This window comes from Scophthalmus maximus, chromosome 1 (genome assembly GCF_022379125.1).
Source record: "Scophthalmus maximus strain ysfricsl-2021 chromosome 1, ASM2237912v1, whole genome shotgun sequence".
NCBI lineage: Eukaryota > Metazoa > Chordata > Actinopteri > Pleuronectiformes > Scophthalmidae > Scophthalmus > Scophthalmus maximus.
Genome location: NC_061515.1, coordinates 10917729 through 10941741, shown reverse-complemented (window position 1 = coordinate 10941741; position 24013 = coordinate 10917729). Strand labels below are relative to the sequence as shown.

At 44.7% G+C, this 24013-nt stretch overlaps 1 protein-coding gene across 2 annotated transcripts; it reads left to right on the top strand.

Annotated features, from left to right (window-relative positions):
- The first annotated feature begins 813 nt into the window (after nucleotides 1-813).
- nkd2b (NKD inhibitor of WNT signaling pathway 2b) lies at nucleotides 814-22890 on the top strand. Of its 2 annotated transcripts, none has more exons than XM_035609992.2 (10): nucleotides 814-1129; nucleotides 1236-1262; nucleotides 1369-1460; nucleotides 18164-18224; nucleotides 18746-18873; nucleotides 20285-20380; nucleotides 20522-20663; nucleotides 21134-21191; nucleotides 21319-21443; nucleotides 21581-22890. In XM_035609992.2, the coding sequence occupies exons 1-10, from the start codon at nucleotides 1105-1107 to the stop codon at nucleotides 22195-22197; spliced, it is 1371 nt and encodes a 456-aa protein (XP_035465885.1). In that variant the 5' UTR covers nucleotides 814-1104; the 3' UTR covers nucleotides 22198-22890. The 2 variants fall into 2 exon arrangements, with proteins under 2 accessions (XP_035465885.1, XP_035465802.1); XM_035609909.2 differs by having other exon boundaries at nucleotides 815-1129; nucleotides 21316-21443.
- Nucleotides 22891-24013: the final 1123 nt, after the last annotated feature.

Below are 24013 nucleotides of genomic sequence, written 5' to 3'. Positions count from 1 at the left end.
GGAAAACACATGAATGAGCTTTTCAAAATAGTAGAACCTTTGGAAAAGATAAAAAATAATAAAACATCCGGTGTACAGACACCTAAAAACAAAACAAATATCTATTAAAATATTCTACTCAGAGATTTGCTTAAAATAACGACTACCCAAAGAAGGACTAAAATAAATAACGATTGGCCAACACAAATTAATTGCAGATCAAATATGCTTTTTTCAATAATTATTATACAAAATAATATTTATTACTATTTTGTACAGTTGAATTCGGCACTTTTCAAATCAAGGACAACAAACATAAGAGGTGAAAAGGGCAAGAGCTCACTGAATTATTTTCAATCTCAACTGTGATCCTATTACGTTGCATAGTGATGTATAAAAAAAAAGGTGCAAATAATGATCTTATTATGGACCACAAATGAATTGTGTTAAGCTGTTTTTCGCTCTGAAACGGAATAAGTCATCACTTTGTTTATGACAAATTGTAATACGCATATGTCATGTTTTACATTCTTAAAAGGTCCAGGGAGTAATCAATTAATAGATTGAAGGAAAAACAATATTTCATAAGAATAATGAAGGGTTTTGATCTAAATACAAAAATAGAGATACTAAACCTGAACAAAACAACTAAGTATCAGGAGACGTGCAGGACAGAACTCTCCCCACATTTCGACTAGTTTTTTTCAAAAATTCATAAACCGGTAGCCTGACTTTCACAAATTTGGCGTTTTATTTTTATTTAGAAAAACTTGCACCGGAAGTGCCCTGTGTGCGTTCTGCGCGTCTGGACGCGCGCTCCTCGCTGTGTGCCGCGCGGAGCGCGTCAGTGTTCACTTGCACTGAAGTGAGGTGTGGAGGCACAGACACACTCGGCGCGTCGGTGTCTCCCACTGACCGGGTCACACACTCACCTCGGTTTTTACTGCTCAGACACAACCGATGCTCCAATGGAGAGGCGACTTAATGACCCGCCTTTGGATGAAGTTGGAGTTTTTTTCGTGCCAAACAAACACAATGTGACCATGTCGAGTCAGTGATCCGTTCACCCGCGTCGGATTTCGGAGTACCCTTATTGATCCGGGGACGAGAGACCTGGGGGGGAAAATGGGCAAACTTCAGTCAAAACACGGTAAGAGACTGATAATAAGGGAGAAATATTACTATTACAGGCTATAATCTTACAAGAATAACCCTTGTCTGTTTTGCATGTCTGTTTCTGGTGATTGGATCTGAAGCGTGTAAGCGCAGAGAAAACCCTGAAGGTGAGGATGGATCATTGATGACAGAGGATTATATGTATATATTTTTTTTAACTAATAGGTTGAGATTGACACCTGCTGATCCATGTGTTTTCTCTTCATATCTCAGGAGACAGTTTTGTTGTGAACGCCTTCCTCCGGAGAGGGATGGAGGAGTGCGAGAGGTACAGCGCCACGGAGCACAAGCTGAAGAACATGCAGGTACCAGACTGACTTTTAAAATGATTATTACTTCATATTTATTAGAAATAAATCAGAAGGAAAAAGGTGCTTGTGATGTTCCCTTGCTTTAAGGATACATTAAATGAAAAGGTCCCTATACTGATATTTAAGACGTTGTGGTGTTGATGACTGACCACAGAGAAAACATGGAATTGAATGAAAATCTAATTTACTTGATTAAATTGTTGTTTTTTTTAAATCCTGTTTTGCCCAGACACAACTGATGTGTAAAAAGTGTGTGTGCGTGTGTGTGTGTGTGTGCATGTGTGTGTGCATGCATCTGTGTGTATCTGTGTGTGTGTGTGTGTGTGTGTGTGTGTGTGTGTTTACTTGCTGATGGGATGGGATCTGTCAAGCACTTTAAAGTTGTCTGGCTGAAGTTGTTACCATTCCCCCCTTCTTCTTTTTTCCCCTGAAACACGAGCTGAGAGCTTCTTGACTTAAGGAGGAAGCAAACTTTTATTCCAGAGCTTGTCTGAAGACACGCTGATGTCTCTGTAAACTTATAGCCTGTTGTTCTTTCTGTCATGTCTGGCTCCGGCACAACACTGCAGCGGTTATTCCCCTGCCAGCATCACTGGATGGGTTATGACAGCAATGAGCCCCGTGTGTGAAGTGGCTTGGCCAAGCAACACACACACACACACACACACACACACACACACACACACAGACAGACATGTGCACACACACACACACTAACACACACGGTGGATGGAAAGGTAGTCGTTTTTCTCAGACTGCGGGATATAAAGTTTGCTCTTGTGGCCGCTGCCATCATGACTCAGGGCTGTGTCTTTCTCCTCAATGCCTCCCATTCTAGTGCGGCTCCCAGTGGGCAGCCCTCTGTGGCATAACATTACATCACTTCGATTAGCGTGTCGTTTTTTGAAGGGGTAGCCTACGAGAGAGCCCGAGCTCCCAGACAGAAAAAACGCGCGAGGAGGTCCACCGCAGAGGAACACCGACAATCGGTGAGGTGGGTGGTTGCAATAGGGGAAGAGTTATGGATCATATCAGGGACTATGAACCGCCCACTCGTGGCAAATTAAGACTTGAGAGAAAAGTTAACTCGTCTGAGTTCACACTCCCCTGAAGGGAAACCACCAAAAGGCATGATCTTGGCACTTGTTAGTAGGTGGGTCCCGCCCTCACCACCATCAAAGTCATGCTCCTGATTTATGTTGTATCATTAGAGGCTGATTATATCAGCCTCTAACTAATGCAGCTCTTCAATGTTCCAGCTTTATTCGAAAGTGGCTCGGGATTGGTTGAGCAGGAGGTGGAAAGAACAAAATCCCTTCACATGTGTTATTGCATATATCAGTCTTTATGGTTAATAGTTACAGGAGAAACAGTGCAGTGTGCATTTTCATTTACTCTTTTTCTTACCAAATCATTCATGCTATTGTAGGACGGACACTTTGGACTTTTCTTTGTTTTGTGTGACAGAAAACTGAAAATCTGATTGGATTTGGAGATGAATTGATAATGAAAATATAGTTCAGTTGTTGCCCTGATGCAAAGTATGAAATTCCACAAACCTCAGTATGTACGACATTGATGCTGTGACGATATGGTGCATAAATGCTCACTATTATACTGCAAACTCGGGATGTGACTGCCTGCTCTTATACAGTGACAGTTCTATTCATACTGTTTGAAATGAGCCTGTACCTACATTAATATGAATGATATATAAGGAAACATGACGTCTCCGGGGGAGGTTTTTCATGCCATTCAGTTTCCCATCTAACAGACAGACTCTGAGCACAGATAGAATTCATCTCAGCTGTAAACCAGTGATACAATTTTCCCGTTTGATCCCACGTACAGTTAATTAATTCTGCGCTAGGATTGGATTACGTTGTCACTCTTCCAGATATAATTACTGGATAATCCGTTCTTAGATGTCTGGGGTTCGGACCATGATTAAACAAGTCCAAGTCAAACAGAAAATACAAGTTGAGATATCATTTTATCGAAGGGATTTGACGTTTTTTTTTATCAATGTCAGCAACATTTTCTCCTCCTGAGCATTTCAGCACGTGGCTCTCACCAGACAGTAGTTTCAGCACTTGGCCGCGGGGACAGCTAAAATGACTTTATCATTTCATATTGGAGGAGATTGGCCAAACACACTGTTTCGCCCTGACCATCCCCCTCCTCATTGTCAAATGGGGGAGTAGGATTCCTGAGCTGTCTGGCTGCGACTTCAAAGCACAGAGCTGTGAGTTATAAAAGGGCTCTGATATCAGTGGAGCCTCCGAACCCTCGCCCCTCTATCCCCCTGCCCCTTTTTCCTGGGGGATGGGCTGAGGGACGGAGTGCTACCGAGAAAACAACAAACAAGTGCCGAAAGAGCCCGTGCCCAACATCATTCTACTTCAATAGCTGTTTCTATCCAACAAATTGTGAATGCTTTTCTGCAGGATATTGATATTGCTGCAAACCGTGATCCAAGATAGAAGCTGGCAGGGTGCCCTCAATTTGTCACCGTGCAGCCTCCTTAAAGAGTGTTGTGAGTGGACAAAGAGAGCGTGACTTCAGGGGAATCAATTTTTCTCATCCTGGCCAAGGTTTTGACACTTCTTTTACAGGTGTTCAAGACAAGTCGTAGCTGCCGAAGCACCTGGTGCAATGTAGAAATATTAAAGGTGAGATCAAAGGTACAGCCCCCCCCCCCACCAAAAAAGCAAAAGAGCTTTAGATATTGAAATATTGAAAAAGCAGAAAACTCCAAACCCTGTACTTATCCAAACCGGTGTTCATTAGTGGAAGAGCTCCGTGAGGGTTCACTGTGTTTCACCTCTGGAAACGTCAACGCATCGGCGGTCCAGACCCTCGCGCGCACGCGGCTACGGTGCTTCAAACGCTCATGCTTGGATGCCCAAATAATGACATCTTAATTCAGCCTTTCAACACCATCTTTTGTCTCAAAACTTCCCGCAGACTTGGCCGGTGGAGAGTGAGCGTGCCAAAAGCCCGGGACACAAATTTATTTTGACTCACGGAGAGTTACATAGCACTCACCCCGCAATAATAAATTAGGTTTAAGAGCAGAGTTCCCAAGCAGCTCACTGAACTAATTGTAAGTTAACGTTTTTTTTTTTTAACATTCATTTGGAATTTGTGAATAAGAGTTTCCCCCTTATATAAAAAAGTCCTCATTTGGCAATCCGGCTTAAAATGGATGTTTTGCTTGGACAATGTCGCCGCTGGGCATTTGGGCATGTCTTCAAGTCACGTGTTAATTTTGAATTGGCAGTATTTGATTTGGAGCTGAGGCAGGGATATCTGTGTAATCTTAAGGCCGTGGCCTGAAATGACATTTTATTTTTCAGTACACAGCCACAAGTTTAAAACTGAGGTCATTTTGTTTTAGTTTTGAGCCGTGTGTAGTGGAAGCAATTGTGCAAACCCCGAGGTCTGTGAGCTCTTCAAGACATATTCTCGGCAACAACATCTCATGACTTTTCACTTCTGCCTCTCCTACAACCACGAGGGATGAAAAAAATAAATAAAAAAAGGCCTGTCCCTGATGCAACGACGACCATGGAGTGATACATGGTGGAGAGGAGACAAAAAGGTGTGCTCATACTGTATACTGTATGTCTTCACTTTTGAGGGGACTTGAAGGCATTTGGAGAGTTTGTTTTTTTCCACCCCTTCTTTTTTTTTTTTTTTTAAATTGGCTTCACAAGAAGGCGAGCTGTGAGCCTTCATCTCTGAATGAAAAGCATGTGGCTGGCATCCAGAACAGCGGGGTCTTTCAGCACGGCCCCGGCAGACATCTGTTCCTGGTTTGTACAGCAAAATCCTGGAGCACGGAGAGGGGCTGTGGTGGGAAGGGGGCGAGAGAGGGTGGCGGGGTGTAGGAAAAGAGGGGTAGGAAGGGGGGAGGAGTGGTGGGTTTAAGGGTGGTTTTTTTCTTGGGAGAGATATTTGAGGGGCTTTAAAGGTAGTGGGGGAAGGGGCGTAATGGAGAGCCTCATCCGCCTTGTCCACTGCATTGTTTGGCCAGGAGTTGACCGTTGATCTCACCTTTCCTTCTGTATAAACAAGCGTTCAACCTGCAAATCGCACCATTGTCTTTAGACTCTTTTTTTTTTGTGTGTCTCTGTTGGTCGCAATTTGTCCAGAGCAGTGTAAACATCATCACCTGGTTGGCTTCCGCACACGTCACAAAGTGCGAGATGCTTGTTTAAGCCATTCTTTCATGTTGGAGCGTCGGAGTGTGTATCAACGCACGCCGCTGCTTGTGAGTCAGAGAGGCCGAGTCTCCCTCTCTGTTTGTGAGTGAATGAGTGAGTGAGAGGCAACGGGTGTGTGGCCCGTGCCTTAATGGAGAACGACATTAGAAAGATTCAATGTTTATTTTTTTCTGAGGATATTTATACTGTCTGAAGTGCTTTGGAGCCGTCTGCTGTGTTCGTGAAGGGAGCAGGGTCATCAGGAGGAATCAAGGGAGCCATCACACCGTGATTCACAAGCCTTTGGCACGGATCAAGGGCTGCATCGACCTTGGGCAAAATGAGCTATAGGCCCGTTTTAAATCCCCAATTTATTTATTTTTTTCAAGTTGTGTGAATTTTACACAAGGCCCAAGTCCTCAAGATTAGATAAATGCCGCAGCAACCTTAAGTCCCCCAATAATTTGATTTATGTTTTGCAGTAGTGCCTCTACTAATCAAATTTGTGGTTGTAGTTATCAGATTAATACACACTCATCCAAAAGGGCGTTGAATCAGGGGCTCAGTTCTAATGTCCTGCAGCTCTTGTGACTTGTAACTCATAACTATGACCTGGATGAATGAGAAACGCCACAGACATTAATGCACACTCATTGTCACACGAGAAGACTGATGCCACAGTCATAACTGTACGGCACATAGGGAAACAAGGGGAAACAGCTAAGCCGATGACGTCCAAAGACAAGAGAATCACGCCGACACAATTAGACGGACAGTATCCCCGCATGAAAAAACATAACTGCCTCATTCCATTTCAATGGATCCAGATTGTCTGACAAAAAAAGTTGACACCAGCACAATTTCTGAAGCTATGCAATGAAGCAGCATGCATCGAAATAGATATACACAACTATTGCATGTCGACAGGCTCTCTGGTTGAATTGGGACAACACTGTGACAACTGTTATCCCACCACAGCAGCAGATATATGCCATACCGTGGGTTGTACTTTGCATTTGATGGCATACACAATAATTAGATTTCTCCCGCAGTTCAAAGGAGAAGACGAATGACAGCCACTCCACTTCCTGCGTTGGTGGAGCTCCTTTGTGCAGACGCTCCGCCGCCTTCAGAGATATCTCAGCCCCGTGATTGCCACTTTGAAGTCGCACACTTCTTGTCACTGCTTTTCATGATATTTATGAGATATCTGTCTGCGTGCTTCAGAGACACCCGTGTAGCTTTATGGGACCGGTTTGCCGCAAGTCATCAGGAATGCAATCACATGTGAATATCCGAACTCCCTGAACGTAGCCCATCCCAGGTTTTTTAGCGACACTACGTGACCTAGACGTGCGTGGTCACCGATGTCAGCGGGGAGACCTCACTTCCTCTGCATGATTGGTGTGCTGGTGGCTGTTGGGGGCAGCCCCGTTGAGGGTTAACCCTGGACTAGGTTTTTTCTCTCGCTCCTTGCCAGGGGAAAGAAAATACCTGAAGCTGGAGCCGAGTGCTTAGCGCTGACATTTTTGGCAAAGGCTGCTGGATCCAAGTCTGTGTTTGATCTCGTGCTTCTCCCAGCCAAGTAAAACACCGGGAGACTCAAAGGTTATTACATTTTAGTGTGTAAGGTATGTTTCCACATAAACCCCTGTTCCCCTTAGAAAGCTTTAGCTCTTTTCCAAGTGGACTTCATTTCGCAAGCCTTAGAGCAGCCATGGGAATATTATATTTTTTCAGTTATGGTTGTTGGTGGTGTTATTATACACTGTCATTATAGCCATTGTTAATTGATTACACTGATGTAATTAAGTATTAGGTGAGTGTAGCGCATCCAAGGGCTTCCTAAAGCATCCAGTGTCCTCCCCGAGGAGGATACAGGATGCTTTAGAGTCCAAGTATTATTCAAACATTGTCCGACGAGACATTGCACATCTATTTTTGTACAATATTTTGTTTCTTTAAATATTTGCAGTTTGAAAAGGGAGACTGAGGTTTGTTTGCCTAAAGAGGACAGGGGATTCCTCTTTTGGACATAAGTTTGTTATCCCATGAATTCAGCCAGTGGAAACTTGAGATTGCCTCCACAAAGGTCAGATGCTGACACCCTGTATATTCCACAATACAGGCACTGAGGAAACTGAAGTAGCTTGCAGCACAATACCTTTATAGCTATAAATCTTAGACATGAATACCCCTACTTTTAAGTGTATGCGGGAGAAAAATTGGAATAAGGACAGAACAGTAAATAAGGACAGGACGGCAATGCCAGACTTAAATATATGGAAAAATTGAGCTGGATCATTCAGCTGTGTTTTTGAGTGAGTCATAAACACTTGTCGTATTGTGATGCAATGTGCTCCTCTCTTTGGCCACTTCCATTCACTTTCTGTGTATAAAAAGCCTTCGGAGTCACCCCCGAATGCTTCGAAACCTCATCCCCGCTCTACATTCCTGAACCCGACGCCCTGTTAGGTTTGAGGCTGGGGAGTGGAACTCCACACACACCGCAAACCCTGGCTTCCATTATGCTAAAAGAAAAAAGAAAAACAAGTGGAGGGCACCCAGAGCTGCTGGCGTCAAACATTGTTGTGATGCTGTGCTGTTTGAGGCAAAGTCTCTGCCTCTAAGCAAACTGTTCTTAACATACAGCATAAACCAGGCGTTCCCATAGCACGTGAAGCGCCGTGAAAAGGAGTCGATACCTTAAATTCATTTGATATTCAAGCTAACCTTGAAAAAAATACGTAATTTATTGCAGAGCTGTGCTCTTACGTGATCCATCTTTACACAATATCCATCTTCTTGTCATCCAATTTCATATGCATAATGCCAAAGCACAAGATTTATCAAAGACACCCAAAACCCAGACCCCTGAGGAACTAGGCATCTTTCTCTCTGCTGTGAGCTGGGCCTCCCCCTCTTTGGGACCCCAAGCCTGCACATGTGTCGGTATCGCTATTACTCAGCTCATAAAACGCCACAGTCCCATCTGAAAGTGGTTAGCTGTTGAAACAGACTAGCAGCTTCAAAGCCTGGATCCAGGCTCTGCAGACAGCACGGGCCCGGCCCTCCTCCTGCACATCACATTCCTCTCCAACGGGGAATGGCTGCAAACTGGCTTTTGTTACACAAACCTGTTCCCGTCATCCAAAAACCTCAATGGGTCTCCATTAAAAAGGAAGTGGTTTATTTTTGTCGTGGGTGGTAATTTTTCTGGGGAATTTGATTTAGGAAATAAACGGTTTCAGACGGGTTCTTCTCGTGGGCTCCGATGAAATAGGAACTCAGCAGTTCCCACATTGTGCATTGGTTTATATACCCAGACACCTTTTGTGCTCTTTCTATATGTGACAGAAAGGGAGGGAGAGGATGAAACGGTGCTGAAAGAGGCCTCTGTTCTCATTTCCTCTGAAGGCAGCCTTCTTTTCTTCCCCCCACCCATTCCATCCACTTCAAAAGCTGACCTGGCCCTGTGTGCCGTATAACATGTTTACCTAAAGACTCATTTCAAATAAACAGTATTTCTCTCTGCGACGCCTGCCCCCCCCCCCCCCCCCCCCCCCCACCAAGAACCTTTCACAGACACCATCTGCTCAAAGGAGGCGCTTCACAAGGACAACACACTTAATCAGGATTTCATTTCATGACATCTCTGTGGAGTGACTTTTGCAGCATACAGTTTAAAAAAAAGAAGTCTCAGCTTAGTTGAACAAATTGTGTTAAAAAGGAAGAAAATACTAAAACAGAAAATCTGCTTTTGAAAGTTGGTGGCGCCAATAAATGAGCACGGCAAAATTCTCCAATATCCATGCTCTGCGATGCCTTTACCTATCACCAGCACCTACGTCTTTGTGTTGATAGGGGCTGACTGATCCTATCACCTCAAGAATGCCAGTGTATCAGAATATCTGAACTTTTACCCCCACTACCCATGTGCTCAGCTTTGAGAACCGCTCAATCCTGGTAGCAGCCGGTTATCTCATAGCTTTTAAAGTGTTATTGCACATCAGCACCCTCTGCTTTTTGAAGCATAGACCCACCCTCAAGAACCTTTATCTAACATTAAGTGTCACACTTAGTGCCTTTAAGTGGACTGCCCCCAGACTTGTGTATGTGTGATGGAGAGCGAGGCTCCATTGGGCTTGTCGCCTTATACCTGAGATTAGATAAGAATATACAAGCAGCTAAGCTAAGCTAACCCGGCTCATGTTTGAGCGCGAGACCCTTTCATGGCCCCACAGCCCCCGTTTGCCGTAATTCCGGCCGTGAAAGCAGCAGCTCTCTGTGCACGCTGCTACAAAAAGCTGGAGCCGAAGGAGGAGGTGGGGCTGAGCCGAGCTGCCCTCTGCACCATAGCCTTTTGATCTCTGCTTGTGCCATGGATGAATTACGTTCCAGAATTTCACACTGGGGAACTGTGCTTCAGAAACACACAGCTTGTCTGTCAGGTCACTAACGTGCACACATGGCAGCCTCAGTCCAAAAGGAGAAAAAAAGGGCGGATGTTACGGTTTCACCAACTTCGGCCTCAATACCTCTGCTTGGTGTCTTCCTGTGATGTGTCACAAATAAAAATAAGAATTCATGGTTTGCGTCATGCAGCTTTAAAATTCTTGTCCTGTAGCTACAACTTCAGAAGTAATTCATCGTATCCTTTTTTTCTATTTTTTCAATCAGTAATTTTCTTTGAGAATAATTCAACAGAAATATGAATTAGCTTTGCCTGATTTTGATGCATCAGTAATTGGCCCTCATCTGTTCATCTCCGGCTTTAAACTTGGTTCTCTCTTTCATGGGAAGTTGCATCTCAAATGCCGAAGCGTTACAGCCAGTGGCCCTTTGGCAATGCTCCATTTTTACATATCCAGGCTTCCTTCTCATCGTATGAAGACCACGGAGACTCCACTGCTTCCTGTGCCCAGCAGGAGAGTATTTTTAGGAATCCTCAGGAAAACACTTGGTGTTGACCCTGGGATGACCCCCTGTCCAGTTCCAGGCCTGTGAGGAACTTCACAGCTTGGAATTAAGCTGGTTCTTGCAGTGCCAAGCATTCTCGTGGTCTTTGAGACTGGCAATCCCTACCAGACGGAGGAGACGGCAGCGCTGGACAGTCAGAGATAGTTACACAACAACAAAGGGAAAACTGCAGCAGTTTGCAAAGCCAAGGCATGTTCTTTTACCCAAACTATTTTGGCGAGATGCCCTCAAGCCTTAAATGTTTCATTGTAAAGAGGAACAGTACCAATTGTGCAAATAAGTGGTGTCTAATAGGACCTGAGGTTTGGCAAGTGTCAGGGAGAATAGTTAGCCTATAGCAGATGAGTTATTAGAGGCTCTGCCTGTGTGCTCGCCTGTCTACCCTGGTTATTTGTTGCATCCTGCTGTGCTGAACTCTGTATTTTGGCTGTCTCTAAACAGTAAGCCTGATTTCCCCCTGAGGACCGAAGGCAATAATGGTACAGTACAACATCCGTTCATCTCTGTTTGCCCAATATGCCTCCCAGATGGATGTGTTCAGAGTTCACGCTACATTACTGGCTGATTTGTCACGGCTACATAAGCTGCCCTTATCGTGGTCAGTCATATGTATCTGCACTTCTCTGTGCAAGTTACCCAAAGGGATCAGTAACTAGTGGAGCTGCGCTGTTGAGGTCTGATTTTGACCCTGAACCTGTTCTTATCCTGCTGTAAGAAACATTCAGGAAACCAGCAAGCTGCTCGTCCACTGACACACAAGCTTTTTAACAGCGCGAGTGTCTCCGGTTCAGGTGAGCGGCCAGAAAGTCATTGTGGATTAGAGAGAGACAGAGACGGGCACTTATACACCACAGGGTGCTTGCTTTAGGCGGGAGGGTTAAACACAACTAACTATGGTGACAACTAGAAATATTTGATTCAAGAATATATCCATGTGAAGGAGGAAAGTAAAAAGGAAATTAGGATTACAAATTAGTGTGGTTATGATTTTTTTGAAGCAAATTTATGCTAAAACAACCTACAAACATGAGCTTGTATCAGTGGGTGGCAAAAGAAAAGTAGGGGAAAAGTAGTTAGCAAGCGACCAATGAAGATGAATAAAGGTTGCTAATAGGTAATATTATTGCACCATTGACTCTTGATAATCCACTCACATGAACATGATACAGTCGCGTTGAAGTGGCACTTGGGCTCAGCTAACAAGGCTGTTTGGGTCCGTCCGACAACAAGACGGGGTTGGGAACCACTCGTGTGAGGCTTGGGCAACGTTGCCGCTCTTCCACACTGGCGTACAGCTGTCCCGACCCAACGTGGTTTGTTTACATTTCTCAGTCACCCACAGGAGCACTGTAATGCCTGTAGCTCCAAACCACAGGGCCGCGCCCCTATGAACTGCCAGGCCGCGTTTTCAAAACCTGTGACTCAAATCCCTTGCAGCTTAACAAAACGGGCAGTGAAAACAGTGGTGTCGGTGGTTATCTCGCAGGTGAGGGCAATTATAACTGACATGGCACTAATAGACAGACAGCTGGAAACTGACACTAAGTACAACACACAAAGAGCGCCCTTACCGACGAGAGTGGCTGTGTCGAAACAGTTGTCATCCAAACAGGACCGGACAAGGTGCAGTGGTGACTGTGACAGACAGGCGACCAGTTTGAGGGGTTAGATTTATACTAGACCACATGAGATTACTGCAGCTGATGGGCTTCACAGGGATGCTCAGCTGGACACTCGCCGCCACCTCACCCACAACCTGGCAGTCTGAGATCCACTGTGTTGTTTAAAGGGCCTGTGGAATGTGGAACAAATCCCCTCAGCTTTATCAGCCTGGACGCGCTCCCCATTGGCCGGGCTTAAGAGCCAGGGGCCTGCGCGGGAGCTTACAGAATTTCACATGCAGGCCAGAAACAGAGGAACATCCTGTTTGAGTCCAACCGCCTGTCCCACACGGGCTTTGATATGCCGTCGTCTTGTGCGCTCGCGTCTTTGTTGTTTGTCAGGGTGTGACTGCGTGCTCAAAATACGTTCCGTATGCCTCCTGCCTTGTGTCCGTGTACATCTGGTGCTGCAGTATAGTGAGTGGTGAAAAGAAATCAAATTAAGCTGCAACAATTTTGAAAATCAATATGATTTATAGTCAAGCAAATTCACCAAATATTTGCTTTTTTTCCCAACTTCTTCAGATGTGCTGCCTTTTGTTTTATATAACGGTGGATTGAAACTCTTTGTACTTTTGACTTTAAATCGGACAGAAAAAATTCTTCTGGGAAATTGTGACATGTTTTTTTCACTACTTTATGGGCTAACTGATTTGAGTTTATTTGACCTTGTTCAACACGGTTACCTACCAAGTATAGCATAAGGCTGTGAGACTTGACTTACTGGAGACTTCACCGTTTGAAAACATCACTGGACTTCAGCTTTAAATCCAATACACGACTCAAGTTTAAACTTGAGACATGTATAAAACCCCTGAACGAAATAAAATGAACAGACACCGTCAGTTGTGACTGTTAAAATAATCCATTTTACTTCCCTTTTGAGTCCATGTAACATAGCATATTCTTATAAAGGTCCACAGAGAGACTATTGCATTACACCACCAAGCCCGGTTGCCTCTGAATTAAAGCAACATGCTCTCTGTGGAGCTGTCACAGTGTGTGTGGCATCAGATTTGAAACCTTTCTTCAGTTTTTTGTGTTCTTTTTTTTTTAGATATAGTGAACCATGACAACCACTTTGTGTTTTTTTCTCTTTCCAGTAACCGATCACATACATTGACTGTGTTATGATCTGCTATACGTCCATAATTTAGTACATTTGCGTAACCCAGATTCACCAGTGTGAATCCAGTCGCTGGTATGAAGCGCATGGTTTCCAAGTCGCCACAGTAGCTGCCTGTGTGTCAGCTGAGAGGGGGGCACTCATTACATCAGACTCCTATCAAAGCTTGCTTTAATGAAGGCGAGCTGATTACAGCACCGGTGACAGATGCAGGGTGGTCAGCCAGTGATGATAATCTGTGTTTATGCCATCCAGCAGGTCATAAGCAAAGTGAGAGAGAGCGAGAGAGCAGTGAAATGTTGAGGAGGGGTTTGGACTGGAGGGGCGTGCAGAGTTTAGAGGATAGTCTTTCCTGATTGAAGGGGAGCGGTTGACTTTTAGTGGTTTACATGCTGCTCTTACATAGACGGGCAAGCATGCTCATCTCTCCCCACAGCTGTTGTTACACTGGTACCAAAGAGGCTTCGCCCCGCTGATTCATGTCCTGCCAAGGGGAGAGGTTTCGCCTCCTGTTTGACCTCAGATAGAGTCAATACCCTGTACGAGCCATATCTTGGCCATCTTGGCCACATGGGGCCATTCAAGATAACAGGATGGCATTCTGCTCTGAGCTCGTTTCCATTCATAGAAAGCCATGTTGTTGGCACACTGATGCGTGGATCAAATACCCAAATTAGTGGACAAAGGCAAATGTTAGCTTTCTTGTAATGACAAGTACTTAAAAGGCAAGGTTGTGATTTTTGAGGCTGGAGTTGAAAAAGCTCCAAACCAAAATCATGATAACATTGGATGGCTACAAACTGAAAGGTAAAAATATACTGTAATTACAAAGAAAATTATAATAATCGGGCTAACTGGACTGTTTGTTTTAATATTGCTACTCACTGCTCGGTGAGGCCAATGTGCTGTGTTGAACCCTGAGCACCATAATTAACCCGACCTGGAACCGAAGCTGAGGTCTGACAAACCTACAGAAGAGGGGGCGTCTTGTTCAGCCGTCAGGAGACCACCATATTGTTCTTTTATTGTCTTGCAAGACTGTTGTGCAACAGGCCCTCTCTCTCTCTCGCTCCCCATACTTCCAGCCCAAGCCCCCACCCTCCACCCCTGGCCTCCCTCTCTTTCACTCGGCCTCTCCTCGGTATGACCGCTCACATCTGGTTTTGAGTCAAGGCCAAGTCGGTTTCTTTTGGAATGGAGAGCTTTTATTTCTCAATGGCCCCACTACCTCTCCGGTTTCATTCTGCGGTGAAAAGTATGCAGTTTGTTTATGAACGCGTGTTCCTTTCCTTCATAGTGATACTTTGCAAATCCTCATTTTCATCAGGGTTCCCCACAATTATCCTAAATTAATGGCCTGTGGGAGTGGGAATGCTGGTTGGTGGTCATCAAGGCTTTCCTGTGGCGCCCCCCTAAGTGTCAACTCCAGGTGACTTTGTATTTCTAGAAACTGTAAATCCTGTAGAACTTCCACCACTTGCCCTGCAGCGTTTGTCTCCCAAGGCAATTACTGCGTGGCGAACTGAGATTGTTGGCCTGGTTTGGACAAGGAACTGCACAGTACAATGCAAAGATGCCTCATATTTGAGGGAAGAAAAAATAGAGAAGTCACAAATGGATGGCTAATTGCAGCTTTATATAGAAATGATCCATTGGAAGTATTTAAGAAAAAAACGCATAGCTTTCAAATTGTATGGGGAAGCTTCCAGACAGTATCCCGTTTTTGTACTTTTTTTACAGCATACATTTGCACTCGTATACGGATCCTCACTTCTGATCGAGTTGCCATTTTTCATACCCCGAGGCCAGTGAAGATGCAGTTTTGTAAAAAATCAGCTGTTATTCATATGATTTGAAGAATGGACTAAGAGAAATGTGTATACTTACATATTTAGGGGTTGTACAACCGGGGGGGTTAGAACAAAGATGTGCAGTGTTTTCCAGTGGGAGGATGGGTGGTTAGCAGGCAGGGAGAGAGACTCCTGGAGGATGTCTGATGTCACCTGGTAGGGAGCTATGAAAGCTCCTGGTTACCCTATCCCACATAAAAGTCTGGCAGGAGGCTGGGGCTTTAGGGAAGCTCGGCAGAAATGCTGCATTAAACAGGAACAAACATCACACACCGTCGCTGTCTGTCTCTTATGTCAAGACGTCTGGAAGACAGAGTTTGTTTACATGGAACGTTGTCAGTGCCATTTCCAATGCAGTGTTTTGTTTTTTAAGACAACGGAGATCTAACGCCTTATCGTCTCCTTGTCGTTCTGGTTGAAGTGTCGGTCCCACACATGCAATTTTTTTCATCTGCCTTCCCCATACCCAATACCACACACTGCGTAAATGTGTATACCATGGGTTTCAGGTGTACGGCACTGGTGGAAAACAAGGAACGCTTTGCTCTCAAGTGCTAACACATTTGTGTAGCCTACAGAGCAGCTTGTGATCTGATAGCGAAAGAATGAGAGCCGCTAGATGCCAGAACGCAGTTAATTACACATGTGGTGGGCAGATTTGAGCCCGACACCGTGGGCGATGGGGATGGAGATGCCATGTGTTTAGACGTTAAACTGCAGACTGTGGTCAGACCCAGCGTTGCTCTCTCATTAGCTCCCCCAAATGGATGTAATAGAGGTGGGGGGGGGGGGACCATGTGTTCAACACAAGCCCTGGTCCCCTCCTTGTGCAGTCAGCAAGACGTCTCCTGACATTTGAATTTTAATTAGAGATGAGATTCTCTTTTGGCAGTTGGTTTATTTGCTTCATTTCATTATAGTCAATGCCGAGTCCCGTCTCTCATTTAGAGGTGCTTATACCTTGCTCTGCACACTCATGGGAATGAGGATGAGAAGAATCAATGGTTGCCTTTGAAGTTCCTCTGAGCTGCGTCACAGTGCGTCTATGTGAACTCCCTCATCCTTACATACTGCCCTTCATTAAGGGACTGCGGTACCGAGAAGGGGAGATAAAAGCATCCTTCCGCAGAGGAAACAACAGCTCGGCGGCAGAAACCACAACAGATAGATGTATAGGGATACATCCACACTCATTTGGTGATTTAAGAATGTTGGGAGCGGTACCAGTTGTCTCCATCTCTCCCAGAAGCCTTCCGGAGCCTGTGAAAACCCACCTCCAACTCTCCCTCTTCGCCCAGGAACTGGAGTCAGCAATAGATAGGCCATATCTCCTTTCAAACAAACTGCATCCTCCTCTGCCTCTACTCTTATCTGCATTTTCTTCCTTCCCTCTTTGTTCCTCATTTCTTTCCTTCCCTCCTTTACCCCTTTGTGCTCTCTTTCCTCTGCCTGTGTCTTCTATTCTTTATTCCTCCCGCTCACTTCCTGCCCCTCTTCTGTTTCCCCCCTCCTCCCGAGGCTCGACTCCCATTCTTTCGCTGTGTTCTCTCAATGTCTCCGGTGGCCAATTTGCAGGGGGTGTCCGAGCCTTGACCCTGAGACTCAACTGGCTCCCCCCTTCAGCGATGAAGGTCAAGGCCTAGATTACAGGCTGGAGGTATCATCCTCTGAAGTGAGGAATAATCACGGGGTATGAGATTGTTAAATAGAACCACAGGCCCTGGCGCTGTCATTACTCTGAGAAAGAGGGGAAGGGGAAGGAAGAGGGGGGGGGGCTCGTTCACCTAAACGCATGCAGATGTTCTGACTCTGGCTTGAGCCTCGGCTCTGTTGAGGGTACATGGAGTTCTTTTGTTTTCTAGCATCTATCTGTTTTTTATTTGTCTCGTTTCAGTGGGCCTCCTTGATTCAGTCTGCTGAGATTTTATTTCAAAGTGTATGGAGCAGCTTAGAGGGCTGAGAATGACGTAAACAAGATGAATCATTTGTTGTTTAAATACTTCTGGTTTACGGCCTGTGCTGCACTTAATTTTCATTGTTTCCACAATCCAGTTGTAAGAATGGCCATGGCTGTGTGTGTGTGTGTGTGTGTGTGCGTGTGTGTGCGTGTGTGTGTGTGTGTGTGTGTGTGTGTTTGTTTGTTTGTTTGTGTGTGCGGGTGCATGGAGACCCCATTGCCTCTGCATTAGCACATGTGTGGGGTGGTTATGAATACACTGTGGTTCTGTTTTATACAGGATATTGATTATTCACACGTGACAGTGAAGCCTTTTTCCCTTCCACCCCTTTGCCCCACTTTTGTTTTATGGCATCGGAATTGTGTATATAATCAGTACCATCCTATCTGCATGGAAATTTCCATCTGGCAATTATTCTCCATTCAAAATAAATACACACATGTTGCTGAGTTTGTTTTACATAAACCACTCGGAGTCCAGTTTTCAACAAGAAATACAACAAAATACTTTTTTCCTAAACTATGTCTGGACTTCTCCCATCGAACCCTTCTCAGTGGGTTCCATGTCAGGCAGGATGAGAATAAACAGCTTGGCTAAGAGAGAGAGAGAGAGCTCAGATGATGAAGTGCACTATGGGTTTTTTTGATGGATGCGAGAGGTCCATTTGAAGGGCTTGGAGGAATCTTGAAAGCTTGGCTGTGGCTGCGCTCGCTGCGTCCCAGACAGTGAAACACAATAAGCGTGCAGATGTTCAAAGTGTTTGGCTCCGCTGGAGCCTCTAGCCCTCTCCCTCTCATCTGAGTAGGAAATACTTTAGCTGGAACTGTTTGTTTTCTCTGTGTCTGTGGTCTGAACTGTAGATTCACTTACATCTCTTGAACCCCCCTCTCTTTCCTTGTCTCTCCTTGTCCCAGGCGTTTCCAAATGGTGAGCTGAAGGATGGACACTTCACTGATCAACACTGTCCCCTAGAGGGTAGGTGGTGAAGGATGTCGGTTCACTCATTGATAGGCTTTGTGCGAAAAAAATCCTTGAATCTTTGATGCTGAAGGAAAGAGATCTAATGTTGTATGACAGATGACTATGTATGAGAAATTAGTAGTAGAATGAGTCCATAAATAACACAGCATGAAAGGTGGCGTATATACTGTACATCTGTATGATATCAAGAGGAGAAGAAAAAGAGACCGGTGCATAAGTCATGTTATCACAGGGTTATAGTCCTTAATTTAATGTTTAATGTGCAGAAAGTGTGTGGCAGATATTTTATGTTTCAAGGGTTTTAGGTTTTCAATGGAATTAGTGATCTGCCGTGTTAAGATACGACATTTATAAGCAAAGGAATCCTCAATCCAAGTCAAGTTTTTGTTGTTGTGAAGCCTTGGGCTTTTTATGTGGAAGTGTAGCTACTGAACCACACAAACTGTTGCATAATTTCTAGATGAGAAGACACTACCTTCTGTTCCTAACGTTCGTGTTTCATCTTGTGTTGACAGTGGTTCTTCCTCCTGAGAAGGCCGAGGGCTGTGAAAGCTACCTGCAGTACCTGCACGCAGAGGACGGAGAGCGAGAGATACTTAGAGATGCCACCAAAGCCCCTGGGAAGAAACGGATGAGTCTGGATGTAAGCAGTGACCGAGTTCACAATTCTACTATTCACCCTTTAACCACTGATCCAAAAATCATGTATTTCCCCAAATCGGGGACACAGCTTTTGTCTCCAATTGGACTAGCCAATTTTTTCCCTGAAGGTAGCCTACGACAGACGAACGCACGCACGCACGCACGCAAACACACACACACACACACACACACACACACACACACACACACACACTCACAATCACACAGCCTCGCCCTCACAAGATGAAAAGTATACGAGCCTTGCTGCTGATCAATACTTTCAACTGTGAGCTATAGTGTTTGCTTCACGACAGGATTTTTCAAGTTAGAAAAAGGTCTCTCCTCAATCACGCGCTAAGAACTGGGAGTGTTGAAACTGTTGTGCCTTTTGGTGACTGAAAGTTATTTAAACATGGGTTAGAAAATAAATGCATTGTGGGTAACCTCTATCCGAGCCACGGCTGTGTGCCCGCACCATGAGCACAGAACCTCTGTCTGTATGTTGACACTGCTCCCGACCATATCCTGATTGAATTTAGGGACCAATAAACAGAATAAATAGATTGTAATGTTTAGACTGGGGTATTTTAAAGAAGTGCTTAGATCTGCCCTTCAGTGATCACTGCTGGTTATGTGCGCCGGCGAGATATCATAGAACTGTGAAGGGCTGCTTCTCTCTCTGGGGTCTCCTCCCATGTAAACATACACTGACTTTCACAGTGTCAGCCCTCCGCCGTGCCTGCTGCAGGGCCTATATTCCAGATGTTTATTTTGCCAATTATGGCCATGTTACTAGATACGTCTGAATCAAAGTGACTGCCAAAGAATTGTAACTGAGAGTGGCTGCACTCATTTTTCCTGGAAGAAGGTAGAAATACAAAGTCATAGTTGAAGGGCTCACCGCTCCATCGCTTCTCTCTCTGCTCCCCCCACACAAAGGTAAAAGCAGCTGAATGGATTCTTAATGAAAAAATATTTGTTTATGTTGGAAAACAAAGATTTTGCCAGCACCTTGTTCTGCTATATAGCTCATTCATACAAAACTTTAAAATTCTTTAAAAGATCCCTTCCTTTCATCAGACAGACTTAAGTTGCTGCGATGGTTTATTTTTGTCTTGTGAGAGAGTTTTTAACGTTAGCAGATAGAACTCATTCAAGTTTTGATCTGTTCCCAGATCAGATTGGACGGTGTCATGAATTCCTCTTGCTAATTGCAATTTCTCATGAAGGATAAAGGAAAAACTCTTAAAAACTGTAAATGGATTACACCGACACAAAGGCTGAGATGAGTGAATCGGATGTACTCTGCTGCCCCCTGTTGTTATAAATACTTCAGTGTTCTGTCTTTGAAGTGTGAAGTGATATGGATTTTGTATATTATAGATTTTCAGTACACGTGTTTGTATCCACAGGACTTGGAGTGTGATGTGTCTGTGGAGGACGACAACCGTCAGGAATGGATCTTCACCCTTTATGACTTCGACAACAGCGGTAAAGTCACAAAGGAGGTGTGTATGTTTTCGCTGTCTTTACTCTCTGTCAATTTCTATCTGCGCTCCTAAGTACTGCTTAGTAACATTGAGAGCCTGTGCCTTGTAAAAGTCACAGGTCAAATGTAGGCCAACTGTGTCCAACTCCTTTCATTCCAGGACATGTCCAGTCTGATGCACACCATCTATGATGTGGTGGACGCCTCTGTGAATCACTCCTGCCACAACAAGAGCAAGACTCTGCGCGTCAAACTGACTGTCACTCCGGAGCCAAGGAGCCATAGAAGAGAAACGGGGGCAGGTAAACGGGAAGACATTTATTTATTATCCCAATATGTGAGGTGAGGTGACTCTGAATGTCTTACAGATCCGTTGATCTCGGGGCATAGTTTTGATTCAAAGGCAACTCTCAGTTCAGTTTAGTCAGTGTTAATCTGTAAGATGTGTTTGTACTAGTGGCATTATGGATAAGAAAGACGTCACTGCTGTGATGTTTGTGCAGTGCACTCAACAATCAACTGGTGTGGCCAGATATTTAAATTTGTTCCGATGTTCACAGTGCCTAGTTTATGGTCTATGTATACTTTTGGACTTGCCAGATACTTACTGACTGATGACAACTTCTGTGAGAGCCAACCTGATTATTCAAAACAGCTAATGGAGCAAAGGATTATGGTTCAGGTGCATTCAATTTAAAAAAAAAATAGCTGTTTCAGTCTGTAATAATGAATGTTGCGGAACACTTATTGTCGTCCTGTGCTCTCTCTTCAGATCGCTGTCACCAGGACGAGGGGCGCTCAGCTGACAAACGGCTGTCCTCATACATCAGGTCAGTACCCACTAAGGATACTTCGCTAAGAGGCTTGCCATTGTGTGTTGTACCAGTTCTTGCAGATCAAATGTGTATACTGTTGATAGGGTTATCAGAAATTCTTGTTTGGCCACATTTTTAGCAGCAAAGGGCAGAGCAATGAGGCGCCGGCCACTGAGGGTCAGCATTACTGTGTGGATGAGAACACAGAGAGGAGGAATCACTACCTGGACCTGGCTGGTATAGAGAACTACACCTCCAGATTTGAAGGTAAGTGTCTTTTCTTTACGCTTTACATTATTATATTGCAGTGGCGTGCTGAAACGGGAAATGCAGCAGCCATTTTAAGTTCTGTAAATTTTGATCATACAAATCACTGACCTGCTGTCTCTTCACTGTCACTTCAGGAACCACCCCTGCCCAGGAGCCTCAGGGTCGGAGCTCCCAGAGCCAGAGCCAGAGCCAGAGCCGCTCCCGCTCCCAGGAACCAGAAGCCCAAGTTATTCACCAGCGTCGCTCACAGGTCATCAGCGATAGCTACAACCCCACAGAGTCTCGGAGCAAGGGGACACAGTTCCTCAAGTCGCCCAAGGGCAACTACAAGGGAAGCGGAGGGAATAACGGGGGGAGCGGAGGTGGCAAATCCACTAAATGCCACGGCTACCACCCCCCTCCGCAAACTATGCTGCACAGTGGCAGCGCGGCAGGCCACGGAGGCCAAGATGTGTACCACTTGCCGCACCAAGCTCAACCTTCCAGCCACCACCAGCACCCTTTGCAATACAGTCACAGTAAGCGCCTGAGGGCCAAAACCAGGGAGGCCCTGTCCCCGACCAAAGCCCAGCTGTCCCCTCAGTCCCAGCCTCAGCAGCAACCTCCGGTGCCCCCAAGCCTGGAGAGAGAGCAGGCGTCTGGCCCTCCTGGTAGCCCGGGGTTTGTGGTTCCCATGGTCCAACGTCATGAGCACCACCATCACCACGAACACCACCACCACCACCACTACCACCATTACCACCAGACATGACCGCCCTTCAGTGTGCAGTGACTCAAACTGTACAGGACCAACCACAACCAACCACACCAGTCTAAAGGACTTAACGTCATCCCACGGGAGAGTCTCGCGCTCTGTCCAGGATCTTTTTATTCTCCTCTTGCAAGCTATTCAGATATATCCTGAGGTCAGATGTACTGAGGGATGCTGTAAGCGTGATGACAGATCATAAAGGACTGGAAGGACGTTTTTCAGAAGTGATTGTGTAATGACAAAATATGTGTGGCACAGCTTTGAAGTCTTTGTTGGTTTTTCTGCTGGGACGGCTGTGACCGTTCCAGTAAAGGGCACAAATACCAGAAAGAAACCGATCAAAGGACTTTTTGACAGAACATCCTTTCCCTCTTGATGCTGTTGGTTGAAGTCCCAGGAAGCTATACTGTATATCAGAGTGGGTGTGTTGTCCTATGTGAGACCTTTCCAAATCATGGATCTCAGGTGTAAAGGTGCTGCTGCTCTCAAGCGTTTCACAGAGGCTTCTTCCTCTGCGGGGCCTGATGTGGACTGAGGGATTTCCTGTTTGGGGAGGGAGTATAAAATCACCACTGCCAGTTTTAATGCAAAAGTATCTTGCTATATGTATAAAAAAAATCTATATATGTAAACACATTTTATTGTATAATTATTATACTGTATATGCATATTTCATCATGGATATATTATGCATATATGTATTTTGTCTTTTATATATTTTAATAAACGTTATATAGTTCATTTATATTACTGCAGCTACAGTTTTCTGTTTATTTCTGCTCATGTCACACTTAGATGAGTTTGTCTGCAGCCACCGTGCACACCAACCGCTCAGTCTGATTTTATTTCTTGACAATAACTTAAACTAACACTCTCAAGCTCTTACTCTTACTATCAGCTACATTTTATACTTTTTTGAGAACAGCAGCAACTCTCCACAAGTAATTACACAACCACATGCAGTTATTTTACAGGATGGTGTATGATTGTGTGGCCACAAAGTTGACTATTTCACATTACAGTCTTCTTTTTGAAAACAGAAATGCTTCACTCACTGTTTGCATTTCTGAGTGAGCTGCACAGTCGGTAAAAGATCGTAACACAAACCTGCAAGACTTGACGTGAGCATTAATATCATGACCGCTGGAGTTCCTGAGGGGTCTCACAGTGCAGACTAATAACTTTCTCTACAGTGGTTCTGTGTCATGTGGATGGAGGCCTAAGGAACGGGTCTAACACCACATGGTATGTTATGACTTTGGTGCAGGCAGCGTCTATGAGTCAGTGGTAGTTTGATTAAAATCTAGTTGATTCGACACAGGACTCCTCTAGGACAGGGAAAATCGAACACTGATCAATCTTAGTCAGCCACCAGGTGGCAACAAATAGCTATCAACGGGCTTTACAGTCTATGGTACCAGAATGGCAACAGTGCTTTTGCTGCCGCTGACTAGCTGGTTTATATATATATATATATATATCTTACTATTGTTCTTTTGGAAGACACTTGATTAATATAGTGTAGAATGTATGGAGCTCAGATAAGACGGAACAATATCTGAACATATGTGGGACGTACAGTATATGCCCCCCCAAAAAAGTCCATTGAGAGACTGTGAGATTCAACAGCTCCAATCTTTTTGAGTTCATAAGGTGCATACAAACAGGTGAAAGACACCTCATGGTCCATATATATATATATCTTTAAAAAAAAATATATTTTATATATATTTTAATTATTTTTTCCCCCCAAGGGGCCTAAACTGCTTTTCATCCTTGTAGCGTCAAAGTCCTTTCTTGACCTTGTAAGAAGCAT